The sequence below is a fragment of the Notamacropus eugenii genome, chromosome 1 (genome assembly GCF_028372415.1).
Source record: "Notamacropus eugenii isolate mMacEug1 chromosome 1, mMacEug1.pri_v2, whole genome shotgun sequence".
In the NCBI taxonomy this organism is placed as follows: domain Eukaryota; kingdom Metazoa; phylum Chordata; class Mammalia; order Diprotodontia; family Macropodidae; genus Notamacropus; species Notamacropus eugenii.
Genome location: NC_092872.1, coordinates 475,591,253 through 475,609,562, shown reverse-complemented (window position 1 = coordinate 475,609,562; position 18,310 = coordinate 475,591,253). Strand labels below are relative to the sequence as shown.

Below are 18,310 nucleotides of genomic sequence, written 5' to 3'. Positions count from 1 at the left end.
ACTCTTCCCAAGAGCATTGTGACTGCCCCCACCTATCCCAAAGGTACCTGCATTTCAGATCCCCAGGGTACCCATTATTTCACCACCCAAAAAGAACCAAAAATAACCAAGGAACTCCCTCTCCATTTATTCCCCCAAAAAACCCCTATACACACATAAGAAGTCCCCATTCCCACACCTGGCACAACACCATTGGTAGCAATGGCACTCATGGAGATGGCGGTCAGCATGGTCTGTGTGGACACAAAGAACATCAGAATTTGGGGAAATATTGTAAGGCTGGGGAAGGTAGAAAGAGAAAGAAAAACAATAGTTCATATTACCATTATCAGCTCTCCCTTATTTCTGCCCTAATGGCTCTTGATTCTAACTCTTCCTTGGCCCTGTTCTCACTGCCCCCTGTCCGCCCCCAGTAGATCTCTTTCACCCAAAAAGTACCCCTTTGCCCAGCTAACAAGCCCCATTCCTCAACAAATAATAATCATGATAACAATATTAGCAATGCAGCACTTCAGTGGATAAAAGCATCTTGCATACATTATGAATTTCATAACAAACCTGTAATGGAAATAGTGCCAGTACTGTTACCTCCACTTCACTTACAAGAAAACTGAAGCATAGAAAGCAGAAGTGACTTGGCTAAGTCACAGTTAATCATCAGCAGAGGTGGAGTTTGCACTCTGGTCTTAGGAGGTAGGATACAGTGATCTTTCACCACATGCCAGCTGTCTCAGGCCTCCCAGGTGCCTTTCAGAACCCCACAAATGCCCTCACAGTGCCCATCTCTTGGTGGGAAGAGGGTACAGCCTAGATGCAACTGACATCATGTTCTACCACAATTCCCTCTCAGCCCCACTTGTGTATCAATGCAAACAGATTAAGCGAATATCCAGGCAGCCTTGAATAGGGAGAAGTTCCAGCAGGGCAGCCTAAGTTAGGGGACAGGGAAGGGGGAGGGATTGGGGAGGAGCAGGCCCACTCATTTTGCCTTGGTAACTATGGGGGAGTTCACAAGCTGATGGCATATATATGAGACTCAGATATTTTTTAGTACCAGCTGGAAAAGGGCTTCCTTCTCCCCCACCTAATACCTCCCAGGCATCAGTCATTACAGGAGCAGGTGGCAAATTGTAGGGCTCTGTTTCTAGCCCTGAATTCCTTCTTTGGGCCCCCTTTTCAGTTCTCTTTGTCCCTGCACTGCCTTCTAAGTGAGAACTAGGGGTCAGGGAAGTGGAGGGGTTGGGAAGGGATACTTACACATGAGCAGCAGATAAAAACCATGCAGAAAGATTCCATGATGCCTGCAATGCCCACTACCCAAGTAAGCCTCAGAAAAAGGATGACACCAAAGATATTTTGCAGGCAAGGCAGGTACACACCCATGAAGGTGCCCATCCGAGGGGCCTGCAGAGAGATATTGGTCACCGTAACTTCTTCCCATATCTTTCCAACCCACCCAGCTTTAGCCTCTGGTTTCCCTAGCTAGCCCTTTTCTCCAAGTCATGTTTCAGCACTCCATTACAGACACCACCACCCCCATTATATGCCATTGTAATTCCTCCTCTCTCCAAATTAGACCCAAATTGAATTTGAGTCTCCCTCCCATCTCCCATCTGTCAGCCCTCCTCCCATCTCACATCCCTTCCTCCATTTCCAGTCCCTTCCCTCTCCTAGCCTGACCCCAGTCCACTACACCTGCTCCCACCTGCACAGGTTTCTTTTTGCCACCCTCATTGTTTTCAGCCTCCTCATGTTCCCGGCTGCCTTGTGGCAAGTTGGTATAGTTGGCCAGACCACTAAGCAGGGATGACACCATGGGACTGGTGTCCATCTCCTCCTGTGGGAGAAATAAGGGTTATAGAGGGAATAGACCTCAGAGAGGTAGAGAGGGTAACAGAGAATAAAACCTGCAAAATGAACCAGGGAAAGGGTACAAGACAGAGATGAGATGGGAGGAAGGTATCAGAGAAGGAACCTGGCAGAGGGCACCAGAGAAGGAGATGAACCTGGAGATGAGGATGGAATGGGAAAGGATGGGGAAGATGGACTAGAAAGGGGGATAGGATATGGGGAAGAGATCACTATGGCAGTTGCAAGAGATGAGAGTCAAAGAAGTCATAGAGATAAAGGTGACAAGGGACAAAGAGCATGTTATAAGGGGAGGTGGCCATAAATGGACCAAGAAGAGAGGGACAAAGACAAAGATAACAGGACAACCTTCCAGAGAAAGAGAGAAAGTGGGTGAACAATGGAATGGCAGCTTTTCTTTAGCCAGTGCCAAGGTCAGGCAATCCTGCCTATTCCAGGACCTGTAAGAGATACCCCCCTTACCCTAGTTGTCCCTCACCTACCTCAAACAGAGCCATGTTCTTGCCATCATATTCCTTGCCCTTTTCAGAGTCAGTGCTGTTGATGAAGGGACTGCTTTCCTTGGGGTTGCCATCACCTGAGGTAAGGACATAGAAGAGTCATAGCCCTGACATGGCACAGTACCCACACCTCCACTCACTGCTATGCCTGGCCCATCCGGACCCCTCCAGAGCTCTTCTGAACCTTGTTCTAGAGCAGGAGCTCTTAACCTATTTTTCATGAACTTTTAAAAAATGTGTTTTGGTAACCACATTTCAATACAATTGGTTCCACTTGTAATTTGCTGTATTTTATCCACTTAAAACCATCATTCCAAGGAGTCAGTAGGCTTTACCAGACTGCCAAAGTGATTCATGATACACAAAAAGTCCTAAAGGATCAAAGCAGTAGAGCATCATGTTCTTGTTTCCTAATAGTCACGACATATTTACATCTCTAATTTTACAATGAATTTTCCTCATAAAAATAGTCCTGGAAAGTGCAAAGATTATTGAATTATCACATCAACTTTGCAAATGAGGAAACTGAGGGAGGAAGGAATTTTCCAAGGTCAAAGGAAAGAACTTTTTTCCAGTAATCTGTAGTGTATAATAGTAAGGAGGGTAGGGTAATGTGAGGAAACCAGCAGATATAACTACAACAACTCATAGTTTATAGTTATTTGAGGTTTTTAACATGCTATCTCATTTGATGTGAGGTATGTGTCATTATTCCCATTTTTCAGATGACAAAATTGAGGTTAAGTGTTTCATCCAAGGTCACACAGCTAAGGTAGGTTTTCTGACTCTACGTCCAGTGTTCTAGCTTCTATGTCACTTAAATGCAGCTAATTCCACCTGGAGCTCTCCTTTTATTACATGCTTCCACTTTCTCCAACTTTCCTGGCCAGCCCACAAAGCTGGTGGAATGCTACTCCTTCTATATCTTTCTCCCACTGCGGCCAGATTATGCCTGCCTACCCCCTTCATAGAATCTTGGACTCCCAAAACCTCAAACCTAAAAGAGACCTCTAAGATTATCTAGTCAAACATGAATCTTTAACAAATAATCATTAGGCTTCAGCTTGAACATTTATCTTCTTACTAGATATTTTCTAGCTTGTGACCCTGAACAAGAAAGTCATTTAATTTCTGTCTGCCTCAGTTTCCTCATCTACAAATAAGGATAATAATAGCATTTACCTCCCAGGGTTGTTGTGGGGATAAAAGGAGATGATATTTGTAAGATGCTTTACAAATTTTAAAGAGTTATATAGATGTAAATTGTTGTTATTACTACTACCAATTATTGTTATTATTTCCCTTCAGTTCACCACAGAAGTGGAAGAGAACCATAAAAGACTGAGGGCTATTTGTATTTTTCTTTGTTTCATGGACTACCATCGCCAAATAATTCAACACAGTTCGCCAACAGACTAGCAATAGCTTCTCTGTAGTCAGTCCTAGGAAAGCAGATAGTGTGCTGCTGGGATCAAACTTTTTCCAACATGGTAGAACTTGCTAGATTTTATACTGTGCTGGCAAAGCCTTCAAGAACCCAGGGTCACCTCCACACCATGATGAGGCATTGCAGTAGGATTATGGGATCAAAGAACTGGAGCTGGAAAGGACCTTAAATGTCATCAACTCTAATACCTTCATTTTGCAGATCAGATTGCTGGGACCCAGAGATGTCAAGTGCCTTGCTAGAGTCACACAGGCAGCAAGTATCTGAGATGGAATTTGAACCCAGTTCTTCCTCGTTAGAGTAGCCAGGTGGCTCAGTGGATAGAACACTGAGCCTGGAATCAGGAATACCTGAGTTCAGATCTGGCCTCAGACACCTACTAGCTGTGTGACCCTGGGCAAGTCATTTAACACTGCTTGCCTCAGTTTCCTCATTTGTAAAATGAACTGGAGAAGATAATAGCAAACCACTCCAGTATCTTGTCAAGAAAAGCCCAAATGAGGTCATGAAGAGTTGGGCATGACTGAAAGGACTTAACAACAACTTCCTAGCTCCAAAATGCAGCCAGCACTCTATCCACTATCCACTGATTCTTAAACTGTGAGTCAACACCCCATATGGGTCCCCAATTTAAGAAGTGCTGAAGGGATAATAAGTGGAAAAAGTTTAAGAAACCCTGTTCTACGACTTTATAGAAGTATCAAGAGACAGAGAAAGGAAAACTCCAGGTGATGTTGGTTCTGACTCGTCCCCTCCCTGCTTGGGAGTTCCAATTACCCATAGGTATGAATTGGGGGAGGGTCATATATACTCTTCTAAATTTGAGAGAGTAAGGAAACAGTTGTGACCTGGACATTCTGCTCTATCACTTGGAGTCTTAGAGATTTAGCTTATTTTGGTAGGTCATCTTATCTTGTCCCCTCCTATCCCAGGCAACCACTTTGGTACAAATAAGTCTGAAGTCTGGGACTCCCCTCTATAAGACAGAGCCCCTCTCTTAGAAAAAAAATCTTTGGCTGCCTTCCATTTCTCGACTTCTTTTTTGTTTTCAGTATGGGACTTAAGGATGTAGGGTCTCTGGGGTTGAATCTCAGTCCTATTTTTAAAAGATCTTCTTTGTTTATCTGGCCACTTTTCAAGTCAACAAAAACTTTTTTTCCCCTCTTAATTCTAGCATATATACCAAGGGCCTTCCTTGTGGGGAGAGGTCATAGAGCATAGAATATTAGAGCCAGAAAGAACTCTTTAACATACATTAGAGCCTGAAAGGGCTTGAAAAGTTAGAAAATAGGCTCTTAGAGTTGGAATGAGAAATCATCTAACCCAATCCCCTGTATTTTGCAAGTGGGAAAACTGAAACCCTGAGAGGGGAAGTGACTTATCCAGTGTCAAATAGCTAATTAATGGCAGAACCATGACTAAAACACAGATCTTCTGGCTCCTAAAGTTAAATGCTCTTTGAACCTCAGCTAAATATGCAAATCCTGCACCACAGGAAAGTGAGGTAATGAAAGGGTCCGTTGCTGTGGGTGTGAGGTTGAAGCAAGATATTTTTTTCCCCGTTTCCCTCACCCATGGAGTTTGGAATGAATGGAGCCTTAGAGATCATTCATTCATCCCTTGAGGTCTTGATGTGTGATGTGATTTGCCTAAGTGCACAACTGGTTAGTGGTAGATGACCAGACTCTCAATCAGATGCTCTTTCCACTTTGCAAACTCCCCTACATATCTCCCAATGAAGGAGTCTGAGATGAAGAAGGAACAGAAAGTTAGAGAAAGCAACTTCTGGCAGTCTTAACATGTCTTCAAATCCCCATACACTTCCCCCATCCTCATCCTGACCCAAATGGAACTTCCTCCTAGCCCTTCCCAGGGTTTCCAAATTCTGGGCCCTTATAGCTCTATCTTTCATAAGTCCAACCCTGAAGAGGGTCTGGAGCACCCTCATTCCCATGTGGTATCCCTTCCTTCCAGTGACCAACCATTGACTCAGGCGGAATGAAGTTCCAGCAGGAGAGAGAGGCAGGTACTCTGATCCCTCAAGGAAGGCAGTAGTGCATGGAACAGAGCCTACATTTTTCCCCCTCTCAGACCAAGAGCAGTAGAAAGAGGAAGAACGAACACTCTCTCTCTCTCTCTCTCTCTCTCTCTCTCTCTCTCTCTCTCTCTCTCTCTCTCTCTCTCTCTCTCTCTCTCCCTCTCTCTCTCCCCTCCCCCCCCCCCCCTTTCTAAGGACAGGACAAGTGGCCCAATTTTTATTCCAGGAGGAGAGTGGAGAAATGTCTCATTCTTTCATACTTCCTTAGGTCCTGGCCAGCGGAACGTGGGGAAATGCAACCTCACTCCCTCGTCTTCCCTCCCCCTCAGGACAGGGCCAAGTGACATATGGGGTAGGGTCTTTCTCCTTCAAGTCCTCTAAGGATGGGACCAGTGGGCCAAAAGAAGGTGGGAGGTGTCTCCCTTACACCTCCTCCTTTTCTTAGGACAGGTCCAGTGGCGCAGGGGGGGTGGGTGTATGAGTGACGCAGTCCGAGCTCCCTGCCCAACCCCCGCTATGGGGGTCTCAGCCGCAGAGACCTCCGAGCTGCGTCTCCATGGCAACCGCGCGGGGCTGAAGCGCAGGGGCCGCGCGCCCGCAGTCGCTTATGTAACGCGGCACGCGGCGCGGAGAAAGGTGGGAGGGGTGAGAGGGGAAAAAGAGGGAGAAAAAGAAAGGAGGGAGAAGAGGACGGGAATGGGCACCTGTATTCCCTCCTCCGCATCCTTCCTCAAGTTCATTGCACCTGATAGCCCCGACCTTCCCTGTAGATGGGAGTCAATAACCCCTCCACATAAAGCGAACCAGAGAACTCCCTGGTCAGGAGAAAGGGGGAATCGGCCCCTAGGGACCCCAGAAGGTCTAGGCAACATTGGGGTTCCAAATCCCGCCCACCTTCTAGTTCGGGCTCCCAGAGGGAGGGGGGGCTTGGAGGAGACATGTTAAATGGAGCACAGGAGGCTGGGGGCGGGGGGAAGAGGGAAGACGGAGAGGGGCGTGGCCGGAGTGGGGGCGGGGCAGAGGAGGGATCGAGATTGGAACCCTCCTCCCCTCCCCCTCCGCCTCTCTGAGGCCCCAGGGAGCACTCAGCTCGAATCGGCTTTCAATTAGCTGCAGCGGCCAGAGCTCCCGGGGCAAAAACAACATCTCCGCACGGACAGCGGATCCTCCCCCCGGGGCCTGGGGACTGGAATCCCCGTTCGAGGCTCCTCGGTGTTCCCCTACTCTCCAAGGCCTGTAAGGGCAAAGGCCCAGATAAAGCCCTTCGTCATTTCTCAACCTAGAGCGGGAATGTCAAAGATGGAAGCATCCTTCAAGAGTATATAATTCAGCCCCCATATTTTACAAATGGGGAAACTGAGCCCCAAAGAAGGGAAGCAATTTGCCCAAGGTCATCAAATGAGTCAGTGACAGGACCAGAACCTAATCTTTTGACTTCAGTTTAGTATTCTTTCCACTACAAGGGGCTCTCTCGATCTCAGATGTCCATAAATCTCTCTGGGCCCTGTGCTGACTGACTCCTTCCCAGTTTTCACCCCTCAATCTCAACAGATTCTGTTTCTGACTCCTTTAGCTTAGTCTGGTCTTCCCACATAGATTCTGGCCTCTCTTTTTCTTGGAGGTGGGGAGAGAGGAAGGGGAAGAGAGAGACAGAGAGACAGAAGAGAGAGAGAGAGAGAGAGAGAGAGAGAGAGAGAGAGAGAACTGTGTAAACTGGGAACCAAACTCTAGGAGTTCAAAGCTTTGGGGGAGAGGTTGGACTTCTAATCTGCCCTTTTCAGAAGACCTTCCCAAACCTGGGGGGTGTCCCACAGTAAATCTCGAATACACCTGGAGTATTGGAGCAAATTGGAGGAAACAATGGTACTAGGTCAGAAAGCTCCCTCCATGGGCTTCTGGTCAGAACTAAGAGAGGTTCTCCCTTGATTGAGGCTACACCTCGAGAAAACTGGAAGGTAGAGAAAGAAGACCCTATAGCAAAGGTCCAAGTCCACCTTCTCCTCACACCTTCCCTTCTTTCACTCCTCCTTCCCCCCCCCCACCCCCAATCAGGATGCCCTGGGCGCTGCAGCAAGTGAGATTCTGCCAGGCTTCCAAAGCTCGTCCCCTTTCTCCCCCCCACCCCCAACACCGCAGCCTGAGCCAGGTATTGGAGTGGAGGGAGGGAGGGAGGAGAACTGAGAACCAGGTGACTCCAGGGTCATGGTGGGGAGTGTTTCTGATGGAGTCTCTTAGCTCTAGCCCTTGAGGGGTCGTTCCTTAGCCTCCTGAGGTTAGGGACTGAGAGGGCTTGGTTCTCTGTGGCAGAGAATTGGACAGAATTGGAAATGGCCGTACAAAGGCTCACCTTCTTCCTTCTCATCTCCATGCCCATATTACACGGGGAGAGGGGGAGAAGAAGGGAGAGGGAGAGAGGGAGAGAGACAGAGAGAGAGAGACAGAGAGACAGAGAGACAGAGAGAGAGAGAGAGAGAGAGAGAGAGAGAGAGAGAGAGAGAATCCTAACTCATAATTTGGCCTCAATTTCCTAAGATTTCCAGAGGTAAACAGTGAAGGACAGAAAAGCCTCCACTAGGTTATAACGTCCCAGAGTCTCTCACAGTCTCTGCAGCCCCTTCTCTCCAGCTATCCCAGCTCCATAGGCCATGGTCTCAGGTTTAGCTCCTCCGGCCATCTCATAGAGGCGGCTGCCAGTAGCTTGGGCCCTGTCCATCAACGAGGCCCTGGGGAACGTTTACAGCCGCTGAGCTCAGACAGCCCAACTGGGAGCCGAGTCAGTGCGCAGGGGGCGCTGTGTCTCGGGGGGCGGCAGCAAAAGGGAGGGGGGCTTGGCAGGCTTGATGGACTGACTGACTAGGGGCGACCGGGAGCCGAAGGGGGAGGCTGTCCCTGGAGATTCTTAGGGAGGGCTAGGTTAGGGATACAGGGAGCGGGTGTTCAACCGACAGAAGACTAAGCCTGAACGTCGAGCCATTGGCAAGGTTTCTCAACCGCCGCAGAGCAGTCCGCAGTGCAATGATCACTGCTGCGAGGACCCCAGTGATCAGTTCCAGAGAAGCCCCGCAATTGGAGAACTGCGGGGCCCAAAGAACTGGAAGGTTCCCCACCAACCCCAGAATGAAGGAAGATACTATGCTCCCTAGTGATGGGGGAGATGACTTGGCTTCATCTCTAAACATAGTCAAGTGGACTGAAGGGGGAAATGGGGATCGATCGTACCCTATTTAGGATCAAATACCAAAGGAAGGGTTAAGTCTGAAGTTTAACCTAATCACGTCCTCCAGGGTAGACTAGGATAAAAGGGCTCAGATCATACAATCCCTCTCCTGTCCCCTTCCCCACTTTTCCCTACCTCCCAATGTCAGCACCGACAGAGGACTCTGCAGCCCTGGCCAGGAGAGGAGGTCGTCACATGACTCCCACCCCCTATTCCCCCACTCTCCATTCCCACCTCCAGTATTCCCTCTTCACTGGTGAGCTCCGTGCGGCGGAGTCGGGGGAGGAACTGCAGTGGTTTTTGCCCAGAGTGTAGCCAGGCAGTAACACTGCGCTAGGGAAGGGGCACCGACTCCGAGGTCCCCTCTCTGGGAGCAAAAGAACCCAGATCTGGTCCTAGAAACCCAACCCTGAAACCCCTTCTCCAATACACTAGTCCTGACCGGCCCTTTGGGCTGTTTAGACCATAGCAGAAATTGTACCACTTCAAGTGCTTACATCCCAGAGCCCCAAAGCCACTGCCCCAAGCAACCCCCCAGCGCTGCGTCGGGTGCATTCCAGAACCTCGGACAGCGCAGAGCGCATTCCACCAGAGCAGCGCCCACGCCTCCAAGCAACAGCAGCTGCCCCAGGGGGCAACTCAGAGCCTTCCTCTGGTCCCCCAAGGTTGTCTATTTCTCCTGGGAACAGCCTCCTCAGTGCCTCCTCCCTTCTACTCTGCAACACTTGACCGCCACCGAGCAGATAGCCCTGGCCCCCAAAAGTGGCAGTCCCTATCTCGATCCTCCTGCCTCCCCTGCCTCGTAGGCCCCCGGCTTACCCGGGTTGGCTCCCCCGTCGCCATCCTCGCAGTCCGTCAGGTTGTTGAGCATGGTGGCCGCCGCGCTGCGCCCCGGGGGCTGGAGCTTGCAGCTGCGAGGCGTCTGCCCGGCCTGGGCTGGAGAGCTTCCTTCCCACTCCCCTCCCTACTACCGTGGAGCACTCTCTTCGCTCTCCCTTTCGCCCAGATCTCCCCTCGGCGCAGGGGGAGGCTGCAGTGCAGAGCCGCCGGGCTCCCACACACACTCCCTCTCCCGCGCACACACCCGGACACAGACCCAGACACACACACATACACACACGCTCTCACACCCGCGCGCGCCCCCTCTCAGCGGCCAAGCTGCTCAGCTCATCTCGTATGCAGGAGGCGTGAGCCGCTGGCGGGGTTTTAGGGAGGGGGGAGAAGAAAAGCTAGGGAATAGAGGGCGCAGGGTGGGGGGAGATTGAAGCGAGCGGGGACCCGTGGCTTGCGTGTCTCCGGGCCGTGAGGATGGTGAAGGGAGGGGAGGGGTGCAGCTCCCCTGAGCAGACGCAGCGCGCCCCTCTCTCTGTGCGGGCGGGGCTGTGGCACGTGGACAGGTGCCATCCAGCGCCCTAAAAATAACACGGGGAACTGGGTCGTGGCCGTCGGGAGCCGGCCCGGCAGCGTCTGCTTTGACCCAGACTGGGGTGAGGGTGTCGGGGGGCGGTGAGATAGTCCGGTAGAAACTCCAAGCCAATGCCATCTCTTTGCCGGGGAAAGACTCCCCCTTCTCTCCACCGCCCCTCCCCCATATCCTAGTGAAGAAGAGAAGGGGGAGGGAGGCCCCAGTTGAGTGGCAGAGCAGATACCCCCCAGGAGCTCAGTCCTTCTGGGGAGGAGACGTGGTGAGCTTTCTCATTCTCACAAGTAAAAAACCACCTGAATTCAGGCCCCAGTAATCCAGCCCGCTAGAAAGAGCGCTATTAGATGTCAACATAATCTTCCTCCCTGGGAAGCGTTGGGGGTTTGGGACAAGGAGAGAACACTAAGGTTTCTGAGCTAGCTCCTGCCTGGTCGGGATCTGGGTATCTGAGATTGTGGAAAACTGATGTTTGAGCCTGGACAGAAATGTGAGAGGTAAGGCCATGGTCTTGGGAATGGGGGAGGGGGGCTTCGGGGGAAGGTGGCCACCTGCTGGTTAGGGACAGGCTTTTCTGCCTTAGTGTGCTAGTCCTCCAGTTACTAATCCACTAATCCGAGGATTTTGATCAGGAGCTGCCAGTACCAACATTCTCCCTATATTCCTCCCTCCCTCTTTTCCTCCTTTCTGTTCCACCATTTTGCTACCCAGAGCCCCTCTCTGCCTCTGACATCTAGCCTTGGGCCACCAGTCACAAGCAGGAAAGTGTAGGCGGAGGTGAAGTCCTAGGCAGCAACTTGTGATAGGAAAGAAAAAAGGAAAAGAAAGGGAGGCCATGAAAGGGGAAGGGAACATATGAGGCTCTAAAATGGCCTAATATGGGAAGAAAGGAGGTGGTGAAGGAAGAAATCACATTCAAAACGGCTCTAGTCACAGTGACCTGAACTTCAGTCATTCTCTCTGGCTCCAAGTATAGGTCTTCTTCCTTGCCCTCCCCCAGCTCCTCCTAAATCACTAAGATTTGACAGATAATTGAAATCTAGCTCATATACTCAGCTCTTTTCCTCCCCTTTCTCCACCCCCATTAAACAACATGTCCTCCCAAAGTAGTCACCAATGTCTACATAATACAACTACCACCCAATTCCTGGTCTATAAATTAGACTCATGGACTCTGGAATGAAAACCCCAAAGCTCCAGAATCCTTTTCTGGAATGGCTATGGAAGACTTCTGAGGCATAGGAAAGCTAGATAGACAAGACCCAGTCTCAGGACTTGGTGTTAATGTGCTGGACCCAGAATGAAGAGATCTAACTAAAAATACCATTTCTGACATTTCTTGGCTTTATGACCATATGCAAATCACTTAGCTTCTCTGAACCTCAGTTTACTCATCTTTAAAATGTGGAGATTGCACTAGATGGTCTCTAATACCTCTTCCAGCTTTAAATCCTATTATCCTTCCTACATCCCTAACTACTCCAGGAAAGGACAAAGAAACAGAGTAGAACTCTGTACATCTTAAATTGCTTTAGAAATTTGAGCTAAAATCACTACTAAACTCTGAGTTTCATGAGGGCAAGAGGTGTGTCTTATCTAAATTTTTCTCTTCCCTCAATTCTATACATGATATGAGCTTAATAAATGATCGTTGGAGTAATTGGTAATACACACAGTTATGAGCCACTGACTTCTTCAGTACCATGGACAGGGGCCAAGTGTCCAGATTGTTTTTCTTGGACCTGTCATAGACCTTACACTTGGTCAAGCATGTGGAGTCCCTAAGCAGCTGGCCTATCCTGTATGGGCTGGTCATGAGGGAAATAAACTACTGATCACAGTGGCCAACTGACTTAGATTTTCAGGGGACCCTTCAGAGATTGGAACTTCTCCTTGAGGATGAGGATGGAGATGAGAGGAAGTGTTTTTCAGTCTCCTAACTAGATCCCCAGGAAGGGTATGAGAAGAGTGATCAATTGTAACTACAGAGGACTGATAGTGAATCATGCCTCTTATCTCTCAGCAGAGAGTTAGTGAACTATAGCCATAGGGAAAGGCATTTATTTTCAGATATGGCTAATGTTTTGTTTGTTTTGCTGGACTTTAATTATTTGTCATAAGGGAGGATTCCATGAGGGTGGAGGGAAGCAGGAAGTTGTATCGGTAAGTGACAGTGATGTGAAAAATCAATACAATTAAAAAAAATAAGTTATTGTAAATATGAGCTTGCCTATGGACTAGATCCCCAGGTTTATTTGGTACCTCATTCTGCAGAAGTAGTTGATAGATTGACTATGGAAGATTTTCAATACTAGCATAAGAATTTCTAGGTATCTCCTACCCTGTAGAAACTCCCTTGCCTCTGTTACATCCATCTCTGCCCTGAAAGGTAGGGTATGGATCACAAGTGGACCACTCACTGTCTTTCTCTATGATCCATGAAGAACAAGCTGGAGGTGTTTGAGCAAAAACTGTATGACCACTTGTTGGGAATAATGTAGAGGTTGGGCTAGATAATTCCAGAGGTCCTTTCCATCTCTGATACTCATGATTTTTAGCTTTTCTAATTCTGGGAACAATGTCCTACTTTAGTCCAACCACGAGTTGTATTTTGGAAGCAGAAGGGAGGCTGAGGTCAAGAACCTGGGATGAGCACTGGAAAGTCATTAAGGGGAATGTTCAAGAACTGTAGGAAAGGCCATGATTCTGGACACACAGCCACCTCCAGAGCACCATCTTCTGGCCAGAAGAGCTACCTTTCCCTCCAAACAGAGAACCTAGCTCTGTACTGCTTAGAACCCCTGTCTGTCACAACATAAAGGTAACCTAATTATGAAAATCTAGCCTCATGATAAACACTCCTCACTTCTCTCAGGAAGAGGCCATTTCAGAGCGCAGAATTGGACCTTCAGAGGCATATTGAAAAGCATTATTTGGTTATTTCACAATTCTCTAAGCCATATCTGCAGTCATGTTCTCAATCAGATCCAGGGTCTCTGTGGCGAGAGCTGGGAAATTTTAGCTTGAGGATGAGGGAAAAAACTTCTTCTGTCCCAAGAGACCCCAAGACTTCTAATTTGTCTGCCCACATTCCCACTTGATTCCAATACTTGGATACCTAGGAAGGCTTATCCATCTTGGATATCAAATTTCCATCTCCCAAGAGTTATCTATGGATTTCTGGATTTCAGGAGCTCTCAGTAAACACATATTCACCCTTTGCCCCACTCCTATCAGGTTCTCCTGCTCAATTCACAGAATGTTAAAAATTGAAGGAAACTTAGAACAAAATACACACACACACACACACACACACACAGAATGTCAGAGCTGGAAGACCTCAGAATATAGAATATCAGATTATGATGGGACTTTAGCAATAACCTGGTTCAACTTCACTACTTTGCAAGTGAAAAAAACCTGTGCTTCCACCTTGATGTTACTAAAGAAATGTTTAGCTCAAGGCAAGTTAATACCATCTCTGCTTTCAGAAAGGCAGAGCCTATTGGTTACTAGTACATGCCAGGTTGGGATGGAGGAAGAATCTCCCAGGCCCTCCAACCCCAGTCCCAGAAGGGAAAATATTCCTTTCACTTTGGATCTTACCTTACCTCTCAGCCTCCATATCCTGTTACCTTCACTCCCACCCCATTTCCACAACAAAGATGCCTTTAGGCTCACTGATATCCTCCTCCAAAATCTTCCCCCTTAAGCTCTAGGTTGTAAATGACTGGAGATGGCCCAGGATGGCCATCTCCAGTCATCCTGAGGAATATCAGATCACTGGATTCAGATGGCTCTGGAGGAGAAGTGAAGCTGGTGACCTGCACAGAGCTCCTTCACTCAAAACAAAGTCAAGTGCAAGTCATGTCATCATTTCTCTGATGGCATGGTCTTCTTCAGCAATGAAAGACAAACACAACACAAGGTTGTAAAGGATGAGTCCAGCAGAGTCCCCCACCCCCTCATTGCAGAGCAAGTCAACCACCACCACTATCTCCGTGGCAACCAATGGCTTAATTAACAGGCTGCAGCTCCATCTCCTTGACTACAGAACCCCAACAGCCACAGAGTCCCTAAGATTTGGTCTTGTCCCATCTCCCCAGTTCCCACACTGAGGCCCAGGTCTGGTGTTAGAGAGGCATGAGCATCCACCCTCAACCTCAGACTCCTAGGACTCAGATCCCTCATTCATTGAGAGGGAGGAAAGGGGGGGAGGGGGGAGTTTGTTGCTGTGGTAACAGCAGCCTTCTTTGGAACCAGTTTGTTGCCATGGAGATTTCCAGGCAGCTCACCTTGTATGTGAGGTGTGACTGAATGACCTGACCATTCTTGGATCCTATGTACTAGGATAGGAGTTGGGTGTGTATGGAATGGAGTTGTGAGAATAGGCCATCTGCTCAAGGGTATTCCTACTTTCTGGACTAATAACATTCTCCCCATGGCACAGATAGGGAAACTGAGGTGGGGGTAATTCATTAGTTCCCTTTTTGCCACATCAGTGACATTCTCTCCACAAAGAAATAGAAGCAGAGTAGGTAAACAGGAATAGAATGTGCTCATTCATTGCCTATTCCCATCATTCTTGCCATAGTACAGATGGAGAAGAGAGGTAGCATGGCTTACTAATAACCTTCCTTGGAATCAAGAAGATCTGTGTTCAATTTCCTTTGACACATACTGACTCTGTGACCCTGGGCAACTCACTTAACCTTTCAGGGCCGATTGCAAAGCAAGTATATATCTGCATTGGCAGACACTGGGAGGTCCTTATGCTAATAAAGCATAACTCCAGTCCAAAATAAAATATATGAGGAAAACAAGCCATAAAGAACTTCCTTGGTTCAAAGGAAATTGTTAACAATAGAATTGAGGATTGAGGTATAGTCCAAGGCTCATATACCACTCTCCACCTAACTCTTCTGTGGATAGTACAAGTTTTCCCTTAGAATTCAAGCTATGTTTAGAGCAGAAGTCTGCAGTCTGCAAAACTAATCTTTATTCCAGCATGAAAGTCAATGCTAAGGTTTACCATACAATCCTCTCCAAAAGACTACCTACTTCCTCTTCTTTCTATGCATCCTTTAACTTCACTCCCCCAAGGGACCCACTCCTCTTCCCCAAATGGAGAGGAATAGAGAGAGCTTCCCTCCACTTAAAGTAGGAGTGGGACAGAAAGAGCTGGAGCAGAGTCAGACAGATGTTACATCCCTTTAAGCAATCACCTCTACACTTCCCATGTAAGTAGCCTATGGGAAGTTAGATAGTTGAATCTGCTTCCAGTTTTTTTTTTGGGGGGGGGGGATTAAACAGTTATCTAATTCACCTCATAGAGTTAATCTTTAGATATGAGACATGGCCACAGGCAGAGACGCAATAGCTACACAAATAAACATAAGTACATACAAGCATTGACTCACCATCCCTAAGAGTTAGGGCTTCCTTGCTCAATCAGATTGCATTTGCCCTCCTGGGGCCCACAGTCAGGGAATGGGCTTAGGGGGAAAGGTCTGTATATAGTGGTTGGTAGTGGGTGGTAATGTTCTAAGATTTAATGGGACATCAAAAATACCCCTTTCATCCATATAAACCTGCAGGTATGGACACTCATACCATACCATTCCCACCTCCAGGAATCTACCATCATTAGATATACAGACTGTACAGAAAAGACCAAGAGAGAGGTAAATTTGTACACACAGGCCACACAAGCTATTCCACATATAAAAGGATAGCATAGCCATATCTCCTACATGTACTAGGATGTGCTTAGGGCATCCTTCCCAAACACAATATTCCATACACAATTTATATAGCTCCAGGGCACAAACATCTTATACTTCCCTCCCCCTCAAATATACAGGCTATACACACATACACAAATGGGCCAGCCCTTGAGCAGGAAGAGTCAGAATAGGTCTGAGACGAATACATTCCTGTATACCTGCAGTCTGAACCCAGCCTCCCATATACACACACAAAAGCATACATGAACAACAAGCTTACACACCATTCCACATATACACTGTGGTTTATACAGACATTTGCATAGCACTCACAGAGTGAGTAAAATTTCCAGAGGGAAGGGGCACTAGGACAAGAAAAAGGAGGGAAGGCTTGATTGTAACATTGCTACAGCACAGAAAGGGGTTTAGCCTCAGGTATATAAAACTGGCAATTCAGTCAGGTGAGGAGGAAGGAGAAAGAGGAAATGAAGATGAGCATTAAGATGTGGTAGATGAGGAAAACTAGCACAAAACCAGAGAATGAAAAGGGGACTGACCCATCCCAAATGACAGCTGGACAGAGACATGCTGAGTAGACAGGTGAGGCATTGGGGGGGGGCGGAGCATGGTAGAATAATACTCTTTCGGACTCCCAGTTAGAGCGACAAAAGAAAGATGTGTGCCAAGCCATCCTGAAGATCACATCCAGGGATAGGTAACCCTAGCACTTCAGCAGCAGCCCCTAGTGGTTAGGGGAAGATGCTTTTTCTACAAAGTGTACTGGGCAGTAATTGTTCTAGGGTCTCACTACCCTATCCCAGTCTGTCACAGTCTCAGAGAGGGTCAAAACTGGAAGAGACCTTAGACATTATTGAGTCCACATCCTTCTGTTTTGCTGGTGGGTGAACTGAGGTCCAGAGAAGAAAAGGATTTGTCCTCGAGTCATACCCAAGCCAGTTAGTCCAACAGAAGTAGGGAGGCAGATAAGGGGAAAGTAGTATCATGCAAGCAGAGGAACTGAGTAGGAAAAGCAGTTCTTTGTTAGCAACCATCCTCAGACCTGCCCTGTCCTCCCCACACTGGTTCCTCAGACCCCTGGAGCTTCTGAGAACTCTGAAAACATTTCCCTTCCCTTTCAGTTCCTCTAATTTCCCCAGTCCTGTCCTACAGGATGAACCTCAGAATTTAGAGATTCCAAGGCCAAGGATCATTCCTCCTCTCCCATACAGACTGACGCACAGGACAATTTGCAGAGGAAAGACCAGGAGAGAAAACAGGAATCCTGAGGCCCTGTCCAGTACCGGATGTCTTCTGACTCTCGAGGACAACTGACTGGCTGGCATCAGAGAAGGGCAGGCGTTCCACCTGCCTTCATGGGGTCAGGTCTCTCTGTGGCTCCAAAAATCAGTAGTCCTTCCTCCAACCTGGAATACTAATTTTCTTCCTAGAGGCCCCAACCCATCCTAGGCCCAGACTCTCATCCCATCCTAAACCCCAGCTATTTCCCGCCCGTTCCCTACTCAAATCCTTCCCTTTTAGACTACAACTTCCCTCAGCCAGATCCTCGCTATCTATCTCTTCTTGGTTACTACTAGGTAACTATCTCCCAGAGGACCCCGCCCTTTCCAAAGGCCCTGCCCATCGAAAGTTGGCCCCACCCCTTCTTTACCAGGCCATTCATCAGGTTAGTCCCCACCCCTTGACTCTGGCCCCGCCCTTTCTCCCCCGGGCAACTCAGCCCCGCCTCCTTTCCTTTAGGTCCCTGGCTGCTACCTTCCCAGCCTCGGCTACCTTTGGCGTCTTCTCCCCGGCAACCATGCGGGTCGGGTTCCAAGTGGGAACCCGGGCTGGAGGGCCCCTGGTGTGCCACAGGGGACAGAGAGGTGACTGTGAACCTCCGACTCATGGTGCGTGCGGGGTGGGGGTTCGGGAGGGGGTGGGGTCCAGGTACTGAGTGCTCAGCTTTAGGCTGAGATCTCTTAAGTAGCGGCAGCCGGGTCTCCTAGAGGGAGACTGAGCTGTTCTCCCCTCTCCAACACCCCCCCGCCCCCCCGCCCGGCTACCGCTACTCGCCTCGCAGGGTCCTAGCGCCC

General features: G+C 48.5%; 1 protein-coding gene across 1 annotated transcript in view; it reads right to left on the bottom strand.

Moving 5' to 3' along the window:
• SLC12A5 (solute carrier family 12 member 5) overlaps positions 1-18,151 on the bottom strand; it is a 40,928-nt gene extending 22,777 nt beyond the window's left edge. Inside the window, exons 1-5 of the mRNA XM_072632380.1 lie at positions 18,009-18,151; positions 2,352-2,446; positions 1,706-1,837; positions 1,258-1,404; positions 179-233 (exon numbers count right to left, since the gene is read on the bottom strand). Of these exons, the coding sequence (XP_072488481.1) occupies positions 179-233; positions 1,258-1,404; positions 1,706-1,837; positions 2,352-2,446; positions 18,009-18,123 (544 nt within the window). The 5' untranslated portion in view covers positions 18,124-18,151. The remainder of the gene's footprint in view (positions 1-178; positions 234-1,257; positions 1,405-1,705; positions 1,838-2,351; positions 2,447-18,008) is intronic.
• Between the last annotated feature and the right edge of the window lie 159 nt (positions 18,152-18,310).